This window comes from Oenanthe melanoleuca, chromosome 19 (assembly GCF_029582105.1).
Source record: "Oenanthe melanoleuca isolate GR-GAL-2019-014 chromosome 19, OMel1.0, whole genome shotgun sequence".
NCBI classification, from domain to species: domain Eukaryota; kingdom Metazoa; phylum Chordata; class Aves; order Passeriformes; family Muscicapidae; genus Oenanthe; species Oenanthe melanoleuca.
In genome coordinates, this window is record NC_079352.1 from 2,702,965 (window position 1) to 2,723,730 (window position 20,766).

The following is a 20,766-nucleotide window of genomic DNA, read 5'->3' on the forward strand; positions in this document are numbered from 1 at the left end:
ATGGAACAGTTAGGTTGGATCTTTAAAAATTATCTAGTCCAGCCCCTAGTGTCGTATTCCAAACGAGGAATGCATTTTCCACACCCAACCCCTCACAGATACTATATTTCAAATGCAGGGATGTTTTATTCACCCAGACCCTCATCAATGTCATACTGCAAATGGGAGGGACACATTTCCCACATCCAGCCCCTGAGAGATCCCAGAATCATGGAACACTTTAAAGACCATCTAATCCAACCCTTAATTCTGTATTTCAAATAAAGGGATGTTTTCCTCACCCAGCCCCTCAGAGATACCATATTCCGAGCAGAAACCAGGTCTCAGCTCTGGTCATGCAGTGTAATTACTGTACTATAGCAAACTGGCAAATTAAATTTTGTGTGCATGCTAATTAGAAACAAATATTCTAGAAATTAAATTAGGTCTCAGCATACAGCCGCTGTTACTAATACATCTTACCTCAGTTAAAAGTTGATTTACTGTGGCTGATTTTTTGGCACTGAGAGTCACTTGATACAGGTGAGCAGTTTCTGCCTTTGCTGTTAATGCACATCAGAACTGCAGTGTCTTTTTTTTTTTTTTAAGACAAAATGATTTCTCCCATCACCACATTAAAAGCATCATTTACATACAAATAGTTTGTTCAGGAAAAGAAAATATTTTGCTCATCATTGCTTCAATATGTAAATTCTTTGTTTCAGGCAGTGCTAATTTTTGAATATTTCTAAATAGGTATGTAAAAAGACAGAACAGGGAAAAGCACTGTCATCAAAAGATCTAGTAATACAGGATCAGCACTTTATGAAAACCAGCTTTTATTTTTTACATACGAAAACTTAATAAATGGAAAATTTACATGTGTCAGATCCCTTTTCCTGCTTTGATATCAACTTTACTTCCAATCTGAAATAAAGATTTCTGCATTCCAGTGAAATACAGTGGGGGGGGGGCTTCACACAATTGCAGTGACAACTGTTGGGTAACCAAAAACCCATGAACTGAATTGAAGACAGCCTTCAACTAAAAGAGATCCACCCAAAACCATTCTTATTGTGTAACTGCTTTCAGGATTCCTCGGAGAACTTTGTAGCTCATTAACTGTTGGCTTTCTTTGGGAGGGAAGCAGGGCCCCCGTTCTGTCACATAGGCGTAGGGAAACCTTAGCACCCAGAGTCCATCAGAGGGAAGGGTGATTTCCTGCTTCTCAGGGTAAAAGATAGGACAGGGTGGTGGTCCTGGCTGAACCTAAAAGAAAACATGAGTAGGTAATCAAACATAATTACTACCTTAAAAATTAATAAAACGCTAATGGAGTTTTTTTCGAATGTGTAGAAGAATTCTCCAATTAAGAAAACCAACATTTTTTCCACCTCCTAAATTCAAGTGGTAACAAATAATAATTGAGCAATGAGTCACTGCTTTTCTCCACGACATTTAAAATGACAAAGTCATTCTTAAAGAGTTATTGCTTTTTTTTATAAAAGCCATTATTATAGCAAGGAATGCCAATAGCTCATCCTTGAAAAAATATTTTTGTAAACTTACTTTGTATATAAAGTATAAATTTGGCACGCTGAAGTTTAAAAAATCCCAAGTGCTTATGTAACTTTTGGAAAGGACTATCTTGGCTGAAGTTTGTTTGAGTTGGAGTTTCTTGACACCCTTTTGTTAATTCATGTTTCCACAACCACCCCTGCCTCTGCTGTTCCCAGATTCCCTCCTGGAATCCCTACCTGAGGGGTTAGGGTGATCTGCAGAGGAGCATCAGGAACCACCACGAAGAGCCTCATGAGCTGGGCGTAGTGGGGCTTGAGGCCGCGGCCCTGCGTCGAGGACAGGATGTAGAGGGGCATGTCGGAATTGAGGGCTTTCAGGGCAGATTCCTTCGGGCCCCCTCCCATCACCTTCATCACCTTGTCAGGCCCTGAGCACATGAACCTCCTGCCACGTGCATCTTCATATTCGAAGCCCACGAAAGCTCGAGCGATGTCGTCCCTCCGCCGGCTCCTTCCCATCACCACCGCGCTCCTTTTCCCAGGAACAGCCTTGTTGGGGGCAGGCCAGGAATTGGTGTCCAAGTCTCCTTCATCTTCAGTTCTCGTCCTGATGACAATGTCCCAAGGCATTAAATAGTTTGTTCCCGGGATAAAGCCCTGTTGATCTAAGCCTGTGTGGAAGTTATAAGCCTTAGCAGGCCCCAGCTTGACCAGTGACCAGCTGGAGAATTTGGGCAGGAGGCCTTTGGGGCAATTGGAATGGAGCATCCCGGGCAGGTACTCGACAGTGGACGCCTGGCGATCCACCAGGCTCGGCCTCTTCTCGCTCTTGGAGTCCCCGCTCTGCCCGTGGCTTTCTGCATTGTCCCCTCCACCCTGGCCATCGGCTGGGTAAGTGCCCAGGCTGCCTGTGGACTGGCCCAGGCTCAGGGCTAAGCTCAGGCCTGTGCTCTCTCCCTGAGTCTGAGGTTCTTTCTCTTTGAGTTTCTCAATCTCTCCCTCTGGAGGGGCGGGCGAGGACTCGTCCCGAGCAGGCGCTGGGTCAGGTGTGCTTGGCTGAAATACAGGGAAGTTGATGTGCTCCAGTTTCCCACAGCACTTCTCTTCCAGCATCTGTGAGAAAGAAAATGTGGTTTAGTATCCACCCTGAGCTCCCTCAGAGCCACAACATTCAGCAGCTTCAATTAAGATTCAAGAGGTTTGCACCACGAGAGAACCAAAGCAGCAATGGGAACACGGCCCACCCACCTGATTATTTAAAATTCACATGAACCAACACATTCAAAAGCATAAACAGGTGCATAAACAGGTGCTCCTATGTGTGTGCACTGCTAAAGAGTGGAACTGCCCATCCTAATCAGCCCACTTCTGCTCCCAGAAATGTCTCCCCCAAGCAAAAAGTTGGTAAGGTTAAGAAGAAACTTGTGGTCACTTCAGAAAACAGCTCTGCAGATGAAACAAAAGCACTGCTTGAAGCACCAACAGACCTAACAGTTACCTGATAAAAGTCATAATTAGCTGCTTTGATATCAAAGGGGTCCTCCCGAGGAGCTTGCTTCCTTCCACAGTTACAGGCACCAGTGGAACGAGCCCGGCTGTTGTGGTACAGAATTGGAGGATTTCTGTCTGCTTCTGGCTTTTCCCCTAAAAGCAAAATCAATCAAACCTTGGGTAAACTGCTCACCATTCAAAACTTTATTCCCTTCATCCATTGCTCCCTGCCTGCTATACACATATACAAAATAATTTACCACCAGTTTGTCAAGCAACCCCTCCCTTTCCCACTTTTAATAATACAAAGTTCCAATGGAAGTTATACAACTAAACCTATTCCTATTTGTTTTTACAACCTCTTCCTGAAAGCTCAAAGTTCTTCTGCCTGCAATAAAAGTGCAGAAGTCAGCTTTGACTCCTTGATCAACCTGGTTATTCAAAACAAAGGGAGATGCTTATGCTTTTTAGAGAACTTTGTTCTTACACTCCTCTTGTTAGAAGGACTCCAGTGTAATTGCTTTTAATTAATAAGATAGAATCAGAGTTACTACTAAAAGCAGAAAATCAGAGTAACTAAAAAAATCAGAGTTACTACTAACAATGGACTGGCTCATAAGCATTACTCATCATAAAGGAAACCTGCACAGCAGCTCTGCTGTCATCCCGCTGCAGAGATGATCACAGGATCATCTGGGGTGGAAAAGACCTCTGAGATCATCCAACCTTTGCCTGGTGACCACCTTGTCAATTAGAGCAGAGCACTGAGTGCCACATCCAGTCCTTGACCACGACATTTTAAAGCTGCAAACTTTCATCTTCCACAACATTCCAGAGTCAACACTATCAGCCTAAGACATTTTAAAGCAGATACAAAACCAAACCATGAAACCAAAGTGACAAGTGAGCATCTCTACCTGCTTTTGGGAGCAGATGGAACTTGTGCACGCAGTGCTGGTCAGTCAGGCTCCTCTCCTCGCAGAGCTGGTGCCCGTTGCTCCAGAACTTGTAGCAGTCCTCGTTGAGCTGCATGGCGTATTTGTGGAAGGCTGGGCCCCGGGCGTGCTGGCTGTACACACGCAGGGCCTGGGCCAGCTGGTTCTTGTGCACTGTCATGGTGTAATTGTGGGGCAGGTTGGACTGGTAGGCGCTGTGGGCCATGGGCAGAGCCTTCTGGCAACGGTTTTCCGAGAACTTGGTGTCTATGTCTAGGTAGCCTTCCAAAACTTTGATGCTGCTCATGATTTTTGAGCTCAGCTCGCCACAGGTGGGGTCGTCGTCTTTGCCTTCGATGGTCACTTCATAGAGTTTTAGAGCTGCAGCCACCCACTTCTGGTAAGTCGGGAGCTCAAAGTGAGAGGGCTGAGGGTTCCTCCCCACGCTGTCCTCAAAGCCCTTCTTGCTGAGCACCAGCTCCACGTGCTGCCACAAGAACTCCTTGAGGGTGCAGTCCACGAGCTGCCCAGAGGAGCTGGAGCTGGAGCTGCTGCTCTCTGCGTGGAAGGAGAGCTGCTGCCGGCCGTGCCTCATCATCTGATACCTCCTGGGTCCCGACAGGGTGGGAGCCAGCAGAGAGTCAGTCTCTCTCATGGTGCAGTTGCTCCTGAGCTGGTCGAGGAGCATGGCCACGGGATCGTCTCCGTCCTGGGGCCCGCCGGCCACGATGTACACGAAGGCCTGGTTGGCGGGCACGGTGAACAGGCAGTTGATGCTCTGGTTAGTCAGCACCCGGCTCTTGCGGAAGATGCGGTAGATCTGATCCTCCAGAGCGTGCTGCAGCCTCCTCTTGGGGGAATGCTTCTTGGGAGGCGGCTTTTCCAGGTGACCACAGGGGTCCTGGCCCCTGCTTGGCAGCGGATCCACCTTCAGAGCCCCGTTGAGCTGGAAGAGGAAGAGGAGGCGTGGAGGGCATGGCCTGCAGTTGAGCTTCCACTCCTTGCCCACCGGGCAGTCCTTGATGGCAGCCTTCAGCGAGGGCAGCACCTTCTGCCGCAGCCCGTCCAGAGCCCTGAACACGCGGTCGTAGGTGATGTCGAAGGAGCAGGTGGGATGCACCAGCAGCAGGATGTGGCACACGGAGAAGAGGTAGAGGAGGCTCAGGCAGTGCAGCTTCTCCTGGTGCTTCCAGAACTCGTGCGCCTCGGCGTGGGGCAGCGGGGCCGGGCCTCCGGAGGGGTGGCCGGGCCCGGCCTCCCTGTTCTCGGCCGCCGCCAGGTCCCCGCAGGCGCGCAGCAGCTGCGGCGTGTCGCAGATGGAGGTGAGCACCAGGTACAGCACGCGGCTCTCCTGGCTGTAGTACGCCTGCAGCTGGTTGTAGTCCTTCGTGGCCGGGTCTCCATCCTGCCCCCCGGCGCCGTCCGCCAGCTCGGGATCCTCCTCCGGGAACAGCGGGAACACCTGCCGGTCGCACACGGTGCTCACCAGGGCCTCCTTCTCGGAGCAGAGCTGCAGCGCGGTTTTACCGAAGATGCCCACCACGCACACCTCCTCCTCGCCGCCCGCCGCGCCGCCCGCCTCGGCCGCCAGCAGCAGCTCCCGCAGGCTCATGGGCCCCACGGCCGTGCCCATGGCCCCGGGCGGCCCGGCCCCGGGCAGCGGCATCGCCCGGCCCCGCTCCGGGCCCCGCTCCCGGCCGGAAGCGGCGGAGCCCCGGCCACGGCCCCGCGCATGAGCAGCCCCGCCCCGGAGGGCGCGGACACGGGCGCGGGCAGCGGGCGGGACCGCGCCGGCCGTGACAGCACAGCGAGAACCACGGGCGGCTCCGTCCCTATCTGCCCCGAGCCCCACGGACCGTGCTGGATGTGACAGCACGGCGAGAACCACGGGCGGCTCCGTCCCCATCGCCCCCGAGCCCCGCGGACCGCGCCGGCCGTGAAAGCACAGCGAGAACCACGGGCGGCTCCGTCCCCATCGCCCCCGAGCCCCGCGGGTGCGGGAGGGTGTTATAGATGTGGTTCGTGCTAATTAAATTATAACTATAATAGCAAAATTGTTGCTTTATAATCAATAGAAAAATTGTATTTAATTGTTATAAAGCAAAAGGATAAAGGAAATGGTTAAACAAAGCAGATGGAATCATCCTCCAGATGCTTGGAGTATACTAAGGGTATAGGTCTAAGAACAGCATCTAGAAATAAAACTTTTCAACCTTGAATTAGGTCAAATTGGGATGATTCCAGGCACTGGACACTTGGACAAGACTTGTTATGGGAACATAGGCTTAATCATATAACCCTAAGCTTAATGTGCTTGTGGTACCTGCAAGGTCAAACAGCATTTGTATTAATATGTATTAGCAAATAGTATATAAGTGAGATTTTAGCTTGACTGATTTGGTACAGTGTGGGAGGAAGGGTCCTGCCCATACCCCTGGTCAGGGTATCACCCGGTGGGTTTTGCTTATGCTTTAATACCAAACCTCAATTATACTAAATCACCCACTGCCAAATTTTGTATTTACCTAAATACATGTAACTAATATACTTTGATTGTATTCAATTATATACAATTGCTGCTATTATTAATAAAACACTGCTAAATTTAACTTTGTTGTTTGATTAATTTGAACAAAAATCGAACAAATCCATATCCATTTACAACAAGGGGCTCCCACGGACCGTGGGACATAGGCTTTGAGTTTATTGCCTTTAATCAGCCAGCAGTGATACACAGTGATACACAGTGCCTCATACATTTGTAGCCACAGATTGAACTGTTTGTTGAAGCTTGCAGCTTTCCACTTTAATAACATTAGTGCCTTAAACTGTTGCTTTTCTTTGAAGCTGTATAAATACCGTCAAGATATTTTTTTGTTAATGATATAAAAGATATAAAAATACTGAATTTCAGCAAACACATACATATTTGTATAACAAGCAGCACCAGTGTTGGGAATATAATAGTCCCTGCTTCAGCAGCACCCAGGTGTCAAGACTTGGGAAATTTCCTATTTTTTTTTTTTTTCCATTATGGACGAAGATACAACCAAATTGAGAGACATTAGAGAAAGATAAAAAGCACAATCTGCTTTACAGGGTTTCATAATGCCCTGTTTTCCTGTGCACTACATTCACTTACAAATACATGTGCCTGAGTGTGATAAAAATGGGATTCAAGTGGCTTCCAGACCACAAATGGAAAACACTTTGTTCCATAAACCTACTTTCCTTTTCACTTTTCATCAAAGCTGTTTGCAGCACTCAACCGTGCAGGTGAGGGACTCTTGGGGTGAGCCATCTGTCAAAAGAAGGGAAGGGTCAGAACTTGGATACCTGAACTCTTTATCAGAGATAAAACAGTGCAATTCTTAGCTGACACCTTCAAACAGACACAACAAATCAGTAAATTAAAATATGCTATTAACCCTCACGGTTTGTTCTTCTGCAAAGTGGAACTATGACTTCCAAAGTTGCATTGAGGCACCTGACTGGCCACCAAAAAAGCAATTTTTCCTCTTGGGATTGTCAAATAACCTGCCATGGCATGTTCATTCTGCAGTTTCCTACAATCAATATGGAATTCTGTGGATTTTAAAGCCACCTTATGATGCCAAGAAGAGGGACAGAGTGACTTGCCTGAAATTTGCGCCGTAGTGCTCGTGTCATTATTGGTGTCAGCCCAGAGCCACATTCAGTGTTTTCTTTACTGTTTAGAGGAGTACCACCAGGACTTCTGAAAGGGCAATTGTGATTAGTTTGATTTGCTCTCTATTTTTTCTAGATTAAAAAAACATAATTCAAGAGAATAGAAAGGAACAGACCTTTGTATATCGACTTTCTTCAGATGTTTCCGAAGATCAATCTGATTTTTGGGGGAGGTACTAAGAGAACAAAAGAAATTGGTACAATGAAATGTTTGCCACTCTGTAAAAAACATTAATCACTGCTTAAAACAGAAAATCTAATATCTAATCAAGGAAGAAAGCATCTTACATTAAAGATTTTGTAGCATGAGCTGATGGCTTGGATTTAGGTCTCAGACTAACACTCTGTAGATCTGTGACTGTGATTAATGCCCTGCGTGGCTTCACTGGTGATTGTTCCTACAGCAAGGAAAGAAATGTTATCCCAGATAAAATTTCTGAATGTCTCACTACCCTGAAATCAATTTAATATTTACACCCTGAAAGATTTTTGTGGTTTATGGCTCTTATGCTTTTTTAAAATTATTAAGATTTGAATGTGCCTTGGATAAAAATAGATTTATTTAGGAGAAAAACAACCAAAAAAACCTAAACAAGGTTGCCTTATTTTTTCTGCAAACAAAGTTGCAGCTGGGCAAAAGGAAGTCTAAAAATCTACTGATGACACACAAAGTTACATGAAAGCTCCATGTAAAATTAAAGCTGTCCTGGGTTTCAGGTGAGATTGAAGTTTGTCACTTTATTTCTTCCCTTCCAAAGCCCACGTGCAGAATTAGAATGGTCACTTGAAACTGATCACTGGGTGTTTTTGAAAACAAAACAAAACAAAACAAAAAAACCCCCAGGAAATTGATTCACCACCACCTATTCATTCTCCAGTTTACCTTCTCCACTCTCAGGTTGCAGTTTGTCTTCTTCAGTTTAACATTCAGGAGGTCTTTGAGGGTGATGTGCATGGGCCCATCCTTTTTCACTGGTGGTGCCTGAAAGCAAAGGGGTTTGGAAGTGAAATTAGGAAAGGAAAGGGACTGAGCACTCACAGGGAGTGATGTGCTGATGAATCCAGGCCCAAAAAGAACTCAGGCATGAAATAAAAAATAGAGGAGCTTTGTTGTTCCCTACCAGTTTAGAGGCTGTGCCCCGTTGGAGGAGGAAAGGTGCTGGAGGTAGTTTTGGTGGAGGCAGAGGTGGGGGAGGAGGAGGAGGAGGAGGAGGAGGAGGAAGGATGGACACAGGCAGGGATGCTGATGGTGGAGGATCCATCTGTGTCCCCACAGGAGCAGCCAGGACTGGCTTGTGACACCTCTGGCAAAGAGAACTTTCTGAAGACAAAGCTGCCACTCCATTCATCTGGAAAAGACACAAATAAATAAAGAGAACATTAAATCCACTGGCAAAAGTAGGTGGGATTTTAGAGAAGAAAGGTGCTGGCTAAGGTTGAGCTACAAAGATACAAACAGGTCCCTCTGCTGTGAGGTAGCAGCAGTTCTGTGAGTGCAGAGAACGTCCTTGAGGAGCTGTTCAGATCTCAGGGGATCTGCACTGACCACAGTTCCTAATTCTCACACAGGCAGATGTTACAGACTGAGACTGACCTGGAGTGCTCCTTGTAGCTTGGAAAATTCACTTTCCAACTTTTCCAGCTTCTCCTTGAGCATATCTAGTTCCCTTAAGTAGACTTGTGATGGAAATACCGTGTCTTTAACCACCTGAAAGCTCTAAGCATAAAAACAAATCAGAATTTGTGTATTTGTGTGTTGGTTATGTTCAGATGTTTCCACAGATCAATCTGATTTTTAGGAGTAGTATTGACAGAACAAAAGAAATTGGTACAATATTTCCCACTCAACATACAGAGTTAATCTAATATATAGTGTATATATATATATAAATATAGTATATAGAGTTAATCTAATAATAGAAAAATCTATTATCAAAGAAAGGATATACCTGTGCAACCCTGCTCTGGCACCACCAATACAGGAATGATGCTGCTGTTGCCAAGGGTTTGACCACACTTTTTACACTGGGCAAGGCTAAAGGCCAATGGGGGACCCTCGGGACTGGTGATGTGTTCAGAGGGAGATGAGCTGGTGACCTGCAACAGAAGGTTTCAGAATGAGGCCAGAATTTTATTTATCATCTCAGCCTTTTAAAAAATTAACTGGGACCAGTCATGTGGAAATTACAAGCAGGTACCAGCAGGTACCAACAGAGCAAATGTGATCAGAGAAACCTGGAAAGGCCAAGATACATTTCAATAAATGGTGGGAGGGAAATCCTATTGGAAATTTTTATCCAAATTGCTTTTCCTGGTTATTCATCATAGAATTATTAAGGTTGGAAAAGATCTCCAAGGTCATCAAGTCCAGCCTTTCACTGAATAACACAAAGTGCCACATCTACTTGGCATAAATCCTTCCCTCTTATCCATGAGCCATTGGGAGCAAACAGCAAACCCAAGGATGGAGTGAGAAGGCAAAATTCAAGCTGAGCCTCTTACCTTGGAGAGGGACAAGCTGAGCCCTGGGGGGCTGCAGCATTGCTCTTTTTTTCCAGTCGAAATCTTGCTCGGGCTCTTCGTTTTCGTTTGCATTTCTTATGCCTTGCCATTCCTGGTGCAAAGGACTCATTTAAAATGGATGTGGAGAGATAAACCAAATTATACATTGGGACAGAGCTGCCACCAAAGAGAATAACCCAGGCTGCACCTCAGAAATTCAGTCAGAGGTTACTCACAGCTGCTTGGTGGAATTATCATGGACCAGTGACAGAAAATACCATTTTATACTGGCTACCTCCCCCTTTTCTATTTATATACTAGATAGATAGCATTGATAAATAGCTATTATAAATGTAATAAAATTAGGAACGAATTAAATGAATACACATAAAAGACATTATATATAATATTACAAACAAATATAAATTAACAATAAAGTTATTAGAAATATTATAAACTAAATAGAAACGTTAAACTATTAATACAATTAATAGCACAATAGATATAAGCGGATGTTCAGTTTTTCGTTATGCGGACGTGACAAATACTGAATTTGGGGACAACGGTGACAAAAGACAGGAAGAGGCCACGGAAGGATGACGGGGGCGACCCGGGCGGGTCCCTGAGCGGAGACGGGCGACACCCCAGCCCCGCTCACCCGGGACCCCGCATGGAGAGCGGAGTCTCCTCTCTCTCACACACACAAACAGTCACAAACAGTCACAAACAGTCACAAACAGTCACAAACACACAGTCACAAACACACAGACCCGCACACACCTGCGCGGTGTCCCGGCGCCGCCCCGTTCCCCCGGCCGCGCTCCGCGCCCGCCGCCGCCGCCGATTCAAACCGCTCCCCGCGCCGCGCCCAGCCAATGGCAGCGCGGCTCTCTGCCCGCACCCCCACGCGGAGGATGTAAGCCGCGCGCTGATTGGTCTCCGCGCCGAGGCGGGAGAGGGGCCGGCGCTGCCCCGCCCCGTCCCGGCCGCGCTGAGGCGAGCGGCGCCGCCATTGGACGAGCGGGCTCGGTGCCGCCAATGGGCTGCGGGCAGCGCTCGGCTGGGGAAGGCCGGCGGGGTGAAGCGGGCGAGGAGCGGCCCCGCCGGGGCTACCGGCGCAAACGGGAGAGGAGCGGGGAGGAGGAGCGGCGCCCCCGCGCCCCCTCAGGGCCGCAGCGGACGGGCCCGAGCCGCTTCCCGCCAGCGGCGCGCGCCCCGCCCCGGCCAATCACGGCCGGAGCCCACTCCGGGCCAATGGGCTCGGCCGTACCTCGGAGCGGGTTTACATTCTCCGCCGGCCAATGGCGAGCGCGTCCCGCGAGCCGCCAGCCAATGGGAGGCGCGCGGCGAGTGACAGCTGGCCAATAGGAGCCGCCGACTCTCCCGTGCCGCGGCGCGGGGGGTGGGGATCTCCCCGCCGCCGCCTGAGGAATGTCAACTATTCAACATGGAGACGGCGGTTACCAGGCTCGAGACCCTGGTGAGGGCGGGCGGCGGCCGCGCTGAGGGGCGGCCGCGCCGCGGGGCCGGCGGCGGCGACGCCTCGGGAGGGCGCGGAGCCGCCGCGGAAGGGAGGGAGGAAGGGAGGGAGAATCGGGCGCGGCGCGACGGAAGAGCGGCCGCTCAGCCGCGCCCGCGTTCCCCATCCGGGCCCTGAGCGCGGCCCGCGCCGCCCTCGACGGGGCGCCCGCCGGCCGCGTCCGGGTCAGGCGGGTTCGGCCGGGCCGGTCCATTCCGCCCCCCCCCTCGCGGGGCGGGGCTTGCGCCGCTCCATTCACCCCTCGCGCGGGGCAGGGCGCGGCCATTTCCCGCGCACCTGGGGGGGGGCGATGGGGGTGGGCGCGCTCATTGCCCGCCTTGCGGGGGGACGCGGCCGGGCCGGGCCGCTCCATGTCTACGCGGCGGGAGGGGGAGCAGAGTGGAGCTCCCGGACTAGTCCATTTTTTTTCCCCAGAGGGGGGTGAGGGTGGAGCGCTCACCTGGGCTGGACCACTTTGGCCGCGGGGGGTGGGAGAGGCGAGCTGGGCTGTACCATTGGCGGGGGCGCGCGGGGGGAGCGGGGCGATGGCTCCTTGGCCCTCTCTTCCCCAGCCCCAAATTCCCAAATTCCCGCAGTTTTTCCAGCCTTTCTCTCCGCTCCGGTGCTCTGAGGCAGCCCCTGAAGCACGGTGGGGCTGTCCCCTATGGAATGACCGCCTCTCTGCCAGCCCCACTCCTGGAAAAGTGAAAAAAAGGCAAAATTTCACCTCTCCAAAAAGAGCTGTTGGAGAGACACTGGGGAGTCCAACCTGCCAAGTTCCATCCCTCAAACCTTCATCTTCCTTCTATATAATATTTTTTCCATTTTTCCCCATAGTCTAAGCTTGATCTCCCCCTATCTAGTATTCTGCATTCTTTCCAAGCCTAGTTTAATTTAGAAATATGTTTAAAGATAGTTGGGTTAGATGTTTAATTAATTTATTTACTTCTTGTCATGGTTTATTTCTATGTTTTATTGAAAGTTATGCTTTCAAGTGATTCTTATTTTAGGACATGTGAATAGAGAGGTGTTTTTCCCCCTTTCAGCTAACAAAGGCTTTTTTTCTGGAGTTGAGAATAATCTCACATCTCACAGCTTTGTGTCTCTTCCCTTTCCTTCTGCTTTGTTGTTTCCCCGTCCTGGATTTCCTGTGAAGTCAGCTCTCTCCACAGAAGTGTGATAAAACAACACTTCTTATTTCCCTGGAGCTTTTGACATGAATTTCATGGAAAGCTTCCTTTTGCTCTCATGGAAGCAGAGATAAAGTAATTAATGGGAGCTTAAAGACAACAATGGGTATGAAAATAATGAAATCTATCAGGTAATCCATGGTTATTTGTGACAGGAGCACCATAACAGTGTTAGATTAATTATGGGGAAGGCCATACAGCTGTCAGTGCTTCATCCAGAGCAGTTCAGTTCATTTCTGTCGCTGTTTTTTGGGATCCTGCACCTCCCCTGTCCCTGAGTGGTGTCTGTCCAGTGCCCTTTTTATGTTGTACTACTGGTGATGATGCACAAAAAGCAGTGCAATGTTAAAAGGGCATTGGCCAGCAATACAATCTGCATTATTTTCTGCTCTTTTTAATAATATACAAGTCAAAACCACTGTCAAGGTGATTTGCAAAACAGCTGTAAAACAAGATTTCCACTGGTTGTTTTTTTTTTTTTTTTTCCCTCATTGCCTTCTGGTTCCTTTAATGACCAATTTAATCATCTCTGTGTCCTAGAAATGGCCCAGGTACAGCTCTGTGTGTACATCAGCAAAAATCCCCTCTCCCACTCCATTCCCAGCTTTCTTTGTGTTTTGTTAAACCCTGAGAGTCCTCCAGCTCTCAATATGAAATTATTGTTGTTAAAAGCCCCACCTGCACTGGGATTTATGGCACACACCCTCCCTGTGATGTTCTCACTCCCCACTGCTGAAGGACATCCCCAGAGTTGGGAAAGGAATGTTTAAATGCATTTTTCTGTGATTCAGCACCTGTAATTATAAAGAATAAACTCTGCAGTCTAGAAGATATTCCCTGTAAAGCAATTTAGGAACATCTGTCTGATGGGAGTTTGGAATTTTAGCTTGCTACGAGGCAAATCAAGCAGTAAATACACTTGGAAATGGAATTTCCAGTTTAAGAAGCACCAAATAGTTTAAAATTGAATTTCTGGGAGATCTGCTGAGCATCTTGTTGGGTGCTTGGGTTTTTTCCCCTCATGCTCAGTGGAATGGCAGATTATGAATAATAATAGTAATAATAGTAATAAAAATAGTAATAATAATAATAATGATAATGATGATGCTGACAATATAATGATAATAATAATAATAATAATAATAATAATAATAATAATAATAATAATAATGTGAATTTTTGTGTGTGTGTTAGGACTTGGTGAGCTTTAACCTTATCCAACTCTTCACAATCCACAGAAACCTCTGGCTGAGTTGATGGGGGTTTTTTTCTTTTTTTTTTGGTGAGTGTGTGATTGATTGTTGCCCAGAATTGTTGCTGCTAACGAGTGCTCTGACTTTATTGCACTACTGTGCTATACAGAGAGCAGTGCAATAGTATTGTCAAAGCATCTGAGAGCAGAGCCCTCAGCACTGGCCTCACTCTTGCCTCAGTTTCTAACATTTTCTTCTAAACCTGTGAGTAAATTACAAATTTACACACCAAACCCTGCATTTTCTGTGTGATTTACTGTAAAATAATCATCCTGCAAGTGCTTCTGACCTGAAATATGAAGGGGGGATTTTTGCAGGTGGAAATTTCCTGAAATGCAGCAAGAAATAAATATTTACAAAATAAACAGTCATCATGAACTGTGTTAATCTCCTCACAAGTCTTAAAATTCTAGCCACATTTAGCTTCACATCCAGTTTTTAATGTCCTCAATCATAGCAGCAGCATGTTGGTTAGCTCCTTATGGAAATCTCAATTATCAGTGTTAAATATTTTATGGCTCATTTTGAAAACAGCCCATATTTGTTGTCCACTCTCCCAAAATCTGATCAAATGGAGGAGCTGCAGAAAAGCAAAATATCTTTTGTTCTTTTTGGGTTGCCTGCTGTGGAAATGAAAACTACAAATATTTCTTAGTGGAGGAGAACAGAAACCATTGAGCAGCCAGGGAAGAAATCCCTTGTGAACTCTTTAAAAATGTACAGAAGTATTTTATTCCAGGATTTTGTCCTGGCTGGTGTCTGGGGCAGGTGTGGGAAGGAGTTTTGCTGGGCACATGGTGAATTATGGCAGCACTGGGTGAAAGCTTTCCCCTTGATTTATGGATGCTCAAGCTCTTCACTAGATTGATTTTCCTTTTCTTGAGCTATTATTGAAAAGGTACTGGAGGTGTGTGAAGCATCATCCATCTTCACTCCCTCTGAAAGAGACTTTTATTGGAGTGTCCTGGAGCAAATCCTGTTCCTTCAGCTGAATTTCCAGATCCCCAAAGGCATCCATGGCCATTCCTTAAGGTGGATCCCAAAGCTGATGTTCAAAACATAAATATCCCTTTGGAATCCACAGACTGTGGATATTTCCTCCTTTATAACAAACACAGCCTTGCTTTGATCCTTTAAAAAAAAAATTGGAATGGTCACTTTGGGGTTAATCTCAATATAAATAGTGAAAAACAAGTTAAGGAAGTCACAACAATTTTTAACTTGCTTTCATCATTGTCTCTTCTGTGACTATAAAATCATTGAATTATTATGTCAAAGAATTAATGAGTTGCTTGGGAGCTGGGAAAACTGCCTTTCTTGAAAGTGGAAGTCTTTAATAGATATTAAAATTGCAGACTAAAATTAATTAAGTAGTAATGCTATCAGCAGACTGTTTTACAAGGCAATTAGACAATTCTCTGGTGGCTTATTTATCCCAAGGAAAGAAAAGTGATGTCATCAATTTTATGAGCTGTTAGTCAGCCTGGTTTATTGGGGAATAATAAAATATATTGTGGGCATTAAAGCCATCTGAAAGAACACATCCCTAATATGAATATTAATAAAAACTGTGATGATACTCTTGGATCCTGAATTTACTCAATATCTCCTCTGTGTAAATAACTGTGTGTTGTGGTTTTGCTAACAGAACTCTTTATATTTTAAAAAATTAAATTTGAAAACTTTTATGGTCCCTGAGCTTTTCAAAGTGAGGCAGCTGCCTCCTGCTTTCCTGAAACACAGATTGGGGTTTGTCTGCAGTTTTTGGGTTTTATATACTGTGCCTGACCTGAAATATTTTAGTTCCAGAAAGCAGAATCTGATCTGGATTATATTCAACGCAGAGTGGAGTTTGAAATAATGAAAAGTCTTCCTGATGATACAGCAGCAGAGGTAGTATTTTCAAATTAAATTCAATTTTGTTGCATGAAGTTGATAATAAATGAGTATTTTTCTTTAAACCTGAAATATATGTGACTGTTCTTTCATCTACTTGTCAAGCTTTTTTTGTTATTATTATTATAAAGTACTTCCTGCATCATATATCAAGATAAGTGACCTAATATAATTCCAGCCAAACTGCTTTGGTTTCTTGGGATAGTGAAATTCTCCCATGTTCTGCTTTGAGAAATCAGTGGTGTTAACACTTAAATTCAGGTTACAGATTCCAGTCTGAGCTAAAACTCACCCTGGCTCTGAGACCCAAGATAAACTCACCAACAATCAGTGACTAAATTCAGATTTTGGGAGAGATGAGAGGAAAACAATAAATGACATCACATAAAGGATTTTATAAATTAGTCCTTTTTCCTCTGTAAGGGTCATTTCATGTTAGATTCTACCACCTGGACTTTTAACCAAAGTGTGGCCTCATGAATTTTCTCATCTGATGTAGCTGCAATGTTCTGCTCCCCCAGGAGAACCCAGCTGCTCTCCTGAAAGAGCTGCCGGTGCTGAAGTCCCGGTACAAATCCCTGTGTGCCCAGATGGAGGAGATTTCCTTGGAGCAGAAGGAATCCATGGAGAGCATCCGTGCTGCCCTGGAGAAAACCATGAAGATAGTTCAGGCACTGCAGCAGCAAACCGGGCTGGAGGTGGAATTTTCATTTTTAATCACTTTGTTTTCACTCCTGGGAATGAACACACTTTGTAACCTTTGTGCACCAGGCTGGTTCCACTGGCAACTGTTGTTTGTGCAGACTTTTAGAAGATAAGGAGACAGTTTCCCAGCAGGAATGCTGGCAGGATTGGAGCTCTTTTTTGTAAATCCCAATCCCCACCAGTTAAAATGGGTGCTGTTCATATTTAGTGTGAATAGAGTGCCATAATTTGGGTTATTTCATAGGAATCCATGCCTCTGTGCACAGCTGTGTCCCAGGGCCACACTGACAGGTTTTAGAAGTAGACACCTTCAAGAAAATAGAAAGTGAAACCAGTTTTAAAAGGCTAAAAAGATTTTAAATGGAAAATGGAAATGTATTTTCATTAAATGGAAAATGTATTTTCAGTGTCTAAAGGGAGAAAATTAAAACCATTGTAACAAACACCCTGGGACTGCTGTTATTCCAAAGCTGGTTTTCCTAAGATAATGTTTTAAATTGTTAAACAACTCAGGAACAAACAGCATTTTCTTAAGTGGTCTTCAGACACTGCTTCATTATTGAAAAAGTGGAAGCATTAATTTTGATTCTTTACAAATGAGGTGGGTTAGATCCAGGTTCTAATGACAGTGCCTGGAAATTTGGTTTATTCTGTTTACAGCTCTGGGCAAGTTACTGGTAACTTCTGACAGACAAAATGGGCTGTATCATGATTTAATAAACAGTGGTTATATGCCACAGAAAGGAAATTAGATAATTTCTTACTGTGTTTCAAGGATATTCTGCCCAGGATAATTCTGTACTTGAATTTTCTCAGTGGAAGTGAGAAGTAGAAGACTCTTTTCTTGAGTTACATGTAAAGCTTTAGGTAAAGATTTTCTTGTACTTTTTATATTTCCTAAACCAAAGATAGATTAAACTTCTGGAGAACTATAAGTCTTTAAGTGAAATGCTTCTTTTTTAATTGAAAACTTTATCTTACTTGACTAATTGATAGTATTGGTGCTAGAGGAAGGTTATGGGTAATTTTTCAGAAATACTTTGCTTGTAAATGTGCTTTCAGTGGAAGAAAATCAGGAATCTGCTGTCAAGTTTCCATGAGCAAAGGGCTGCACAAACATTGAGTCCCTCTGTAAATATCATCACCTCAGGAACTGAAGGATCAGACTTCTCTGTGTTTGTTTTTTTTTTTTTTTATTTTCCCAGAGCTTACCTCTGTCAGAAGAAGAACTGACTGCAGCCCTGAAGTTAAACTTGCAAACTGGGAAAGAAATGGAATTTTCATTGGACAAGGTAATTGGGGCAGGGAATGTCAGTATTCCAGAAACCTGTAATCCCAAGTGCAGCTCACCTCTCAAATAAATGGAATTTTTCAGAAATGGGATTAAGTTCCTTAACAAACCTTTTCATTTTTATTCTATACAGAGTGAGCTTTTTAAATTCTTCCAATGAAATGCTCCACAAAGGAGAAATTGGCTTTGATGGAAGACTTTGTTCCTGTTATTTTTTTAATTGGGATATGTTTATATTTCATGTCAGGGATGCAGTTGGTTGCTCTTGTTGATCTTCTTGATAAAGAAACATTTGGGTGGGAGTGAGGGATGTTATTGATTCAAACCAATGTGGGGAGAAACTTAATTTCCTGTGAAATATTAAACAAATTTTGGAATATGAGTAACAATCTATCTAACTGCAATGCAGTAGGAATTAGATCTAGATTAATATTTGTCAAAAAGTCAGATATTCTTCCATAGATTGAAATGTAATTACCCAGTACAATTATATGCAAATATTTGCTCTGGGTCTCTTATTAAAAATATTACAGAAGGTTAATATAGGGTGTTTCTACTTCTCCTCACTTCCCCCTGTCACAGGAGATCTCATTTTGTGTCCCTTTATTTGTCACAGTTGGTTTGCATGGAACCTGTCCAGTTCCTGCAGCTTCACTCACCCTTTGCTTGCAAATATCTGCTCCTCCCTTGAGAAATGCTCCCAATTTATGTCCATTGCTAATTCTAAATCTTGTGCAGTGCTTCCAGATCCATGCTGGAAAGCTGGAGAGCTCATCTGACTTGCATAGAATTTTTTCTGTATCCATTTTAAACTTAATTTTAATTTCATTTTAAGCTGTGTTTAAACCCTAAGATTTTGCTGTTGACTTCAGTTGGTTATCCAATGGTAAAATGTAATTAATGTAAATTCCATGCAGAAATGAAAGTGTGAAAAACCTATTTCTAGGCAAAACACTAACAAATGCTGACATTATTGTTTATTTTTAGCCAGAATCTACAGTCCCTGGCTCAGCTGAAGGTAAGTGCTGAAAAAATAAACTTCTCACTGTTTTCATAGAAGCTGTGAAAGGCAGTAAGTTCACAGTTTTCACTCTCAAGCACCAGCATCCACTGCTTTTATGTGAAGAATTTAGACTTTACTAGAAGGACCTGACCCCTTAGTTACATTCCAGGAATAGTTGCCATGTTTCTGGGATTTTTTCTCTTGCTTTCAGTGGGATTGAAGTGGAAAACTTGTTGTGTTTATGGTCTGGAAGAAATGGTGCACTAATCTTACCATAGAAATAGCTCTTTTAAAATTCATTTATCCCTGCTTATAGAAAGGAATTTTCACAGTTGATTTTGTTTTTTCTTTTTAAATCAAAGCCAGCTGGTCACTGACAGATCAAATTTGTCAATCCTCATCAGATCTCAAATTAAATTATTTTTTTATGAGTCTCCAGACTTAGTAAATCAACAGTGATTGTTTTTTCTCTCTTTTCTCTTGCTGGAAAATCTTCCTAAACACCTAGAGGTGTTTAATATTAAACACAAATGGAAGTACTTTCTATCTTTGACCCAATTTCTGAAGAAACAAATATTTTCCATTTCCTTTTTTTTTTTTTTTTTTAAACAAATATCTTCTGTTTCCAAATTTTTAGTACCCCAGTTCACACCACTGACTGAGGAAACATTTATGAGTGTGCCCAGGAAGATCAGAAGCATTGTCAAATTAGCAGACTTGAACTATTTGTACAAGGAGTTATTTAACCACTTCATTGTACAGAACAACAGGTAAGGCTCAAAGCCATTCATTGAAAATAAACTGTAAAGAATTTCAGCCTTTTTAAATTAAATAAAACCAGCTGGTTAATCACTCACTGCCATATTGTAACTTCTAAAAGCCCTGACATTAAATCATGACCCCCAAACCCTGCCCTACCCTCACCAACCCCTCCTGACCCTTCTCTGGATGTTTTTACAGGCTGTTGTTACAAAAAAAGGGAGTTTTAAACTCAAAAATTCTGTATTTTTAACCCTAAGATAAGCAAATGACTGCTGTGATTTGAAGTAGCATAGAAAAGTTGATGGTAATCTGAATAAATTTGAGATTTACAGAGCATGTGTTTGTTTTTAGCCTTTTTCCTGCCAGATGTGCTGTTTGATCCTTGTTTTACTAAATTGTTTTTGTCTTGCAGAGAAGCCCTGAGTCTTTCACAGATGAACAAGATGAATATGAAAGCCACTGACTCAAGAATTAAAATCCTGAAGGAACTGGGGATTGTGGAACTCGACAAACAAGGAAATGTTAAATTAGCTGTGTAAATGAAAGCTCCTCTGACACAGAAACATCTTGGCCACAGCTCCTGGATTATTAAGGAACAAGAATTTCTCTGGAGCAGGAGTTCCTAATCCACTGTAGGGAAGTTGTTAATGTTTCTGTATAAACATTCTGTTGATAATACTTGAAATTGGAGGGTTGAGGTTGGCACTTTACCTTGGCAGTTTGAGGGATTATGGTTGGTTTTGCATTTTTAAGGAATGTTGTGAGCCATGTGAGGTTTCTGTTTTCATTCCTGCATTCCTGAGGGGGTTTTAAAGGCAAATAATCCAAGCCTCTTAATTGTACTTGCATTCCTGAATAAAGATTTATTTTACTTTGGTTTATGTGACTCCTGACCCTGCTCCCTGCCCCGACCCCTGAACCTGATCCCTCACCTGGTTAATTTTCCTTTAATGTGAATTTCTTTGGGTTTTTTACAGTCCAGCCAGGGTCAGAAGGGATTTCTGTCCAGTCC

General features: G+C 44.5%; 3 protein-coding genes across 3 annotated transcripts; 1 reads left to right on the forward strand and 2 right to left on the reverse strand.

The window, feature by feature from the left end:
* Nucleotides 1–798: 798 nt before the first annotated feature.
* SMG8 (SMG8 nonsense mediated mRNA decay factor) lies at nt 799–5,606 on the reverse strand. The gene is made up of 4 exons (XM_056506948.1): nt 3,908–5,606; nt 2,998–3,143; nt 1,737–2,612; nt 799–1,248 (listed from the first exon to the last, which is right to left on the reverse strand). Exons 1-4 carry the CDS (start codon nt 5,589–5,591, stop codon nt 1,051–1,053), a joined length of 2,904 nt encoding a protein of 967 aa, XP_056362923.1. The 5' UTR covers nt 5,592–5,606; the 3' UTR covers nt 799–1,050.
* Nucleotides 5,607–5,611: 5 nt separating this feature from the next.
* PRR11 (proline rich 11) lies at nt 5,612–10,994 on the reverse strand. The gene is made up of 10 exons (XM_056506949.1): nt 10,916–10,994; nt 10,136–10,247; nt 9,583–9,730; nt 9,228–9,350; nt 8,755–8,982; nt 8,517–8,615; nt 7,922–8,031; nt 7,750–7,809; nt 7,565–7,661; nt 5,612–7,226 (listed from the first exon to the last, which is right to left on the reverse strand). The coding sequence occupies exons 2-10, from the start codon at nt 10,243–10,245 to the stop codon at nt 7,161–7,163; spliced, it is 1,041 nt and encodes a 346-aa protein (XP_056362924.1). The 5' UTR covers nt 10,246–10,247; nt 10,916–10,994; the 3' UTR covers nt 5,612–7,160.
* Nucleotides 10,995–11,270: 276 nt separating this feature from the next.
* SKA2 (spindle and kinetochore associated complex subunit 2) lies at nt 11,271–20,633 on the forward strand. The gene is made up of 7 exons (XM_056506950.1): nt 11,271–11,615; nt 15,901–15,990; nt 16,515–16,691; nt 17,904–17,990; nt 18,977–19,007; nt 19,630–19,762; nt 20,167–20,633. The coding sequence occupies exons 1-7, from the start codon at nt 11,583–11,585 to the stop codon at nt 20,291–20,293; spliced, it is 678 nt and encodes a 225-aa protein (XP_056362925.1). The 5' UTR covers nt 11,271–11,582; the 3' UTR covers nt 20,294–20,633.
* Nucleotides 20,634–20,766: the final 133 nt, after the last annotated feature.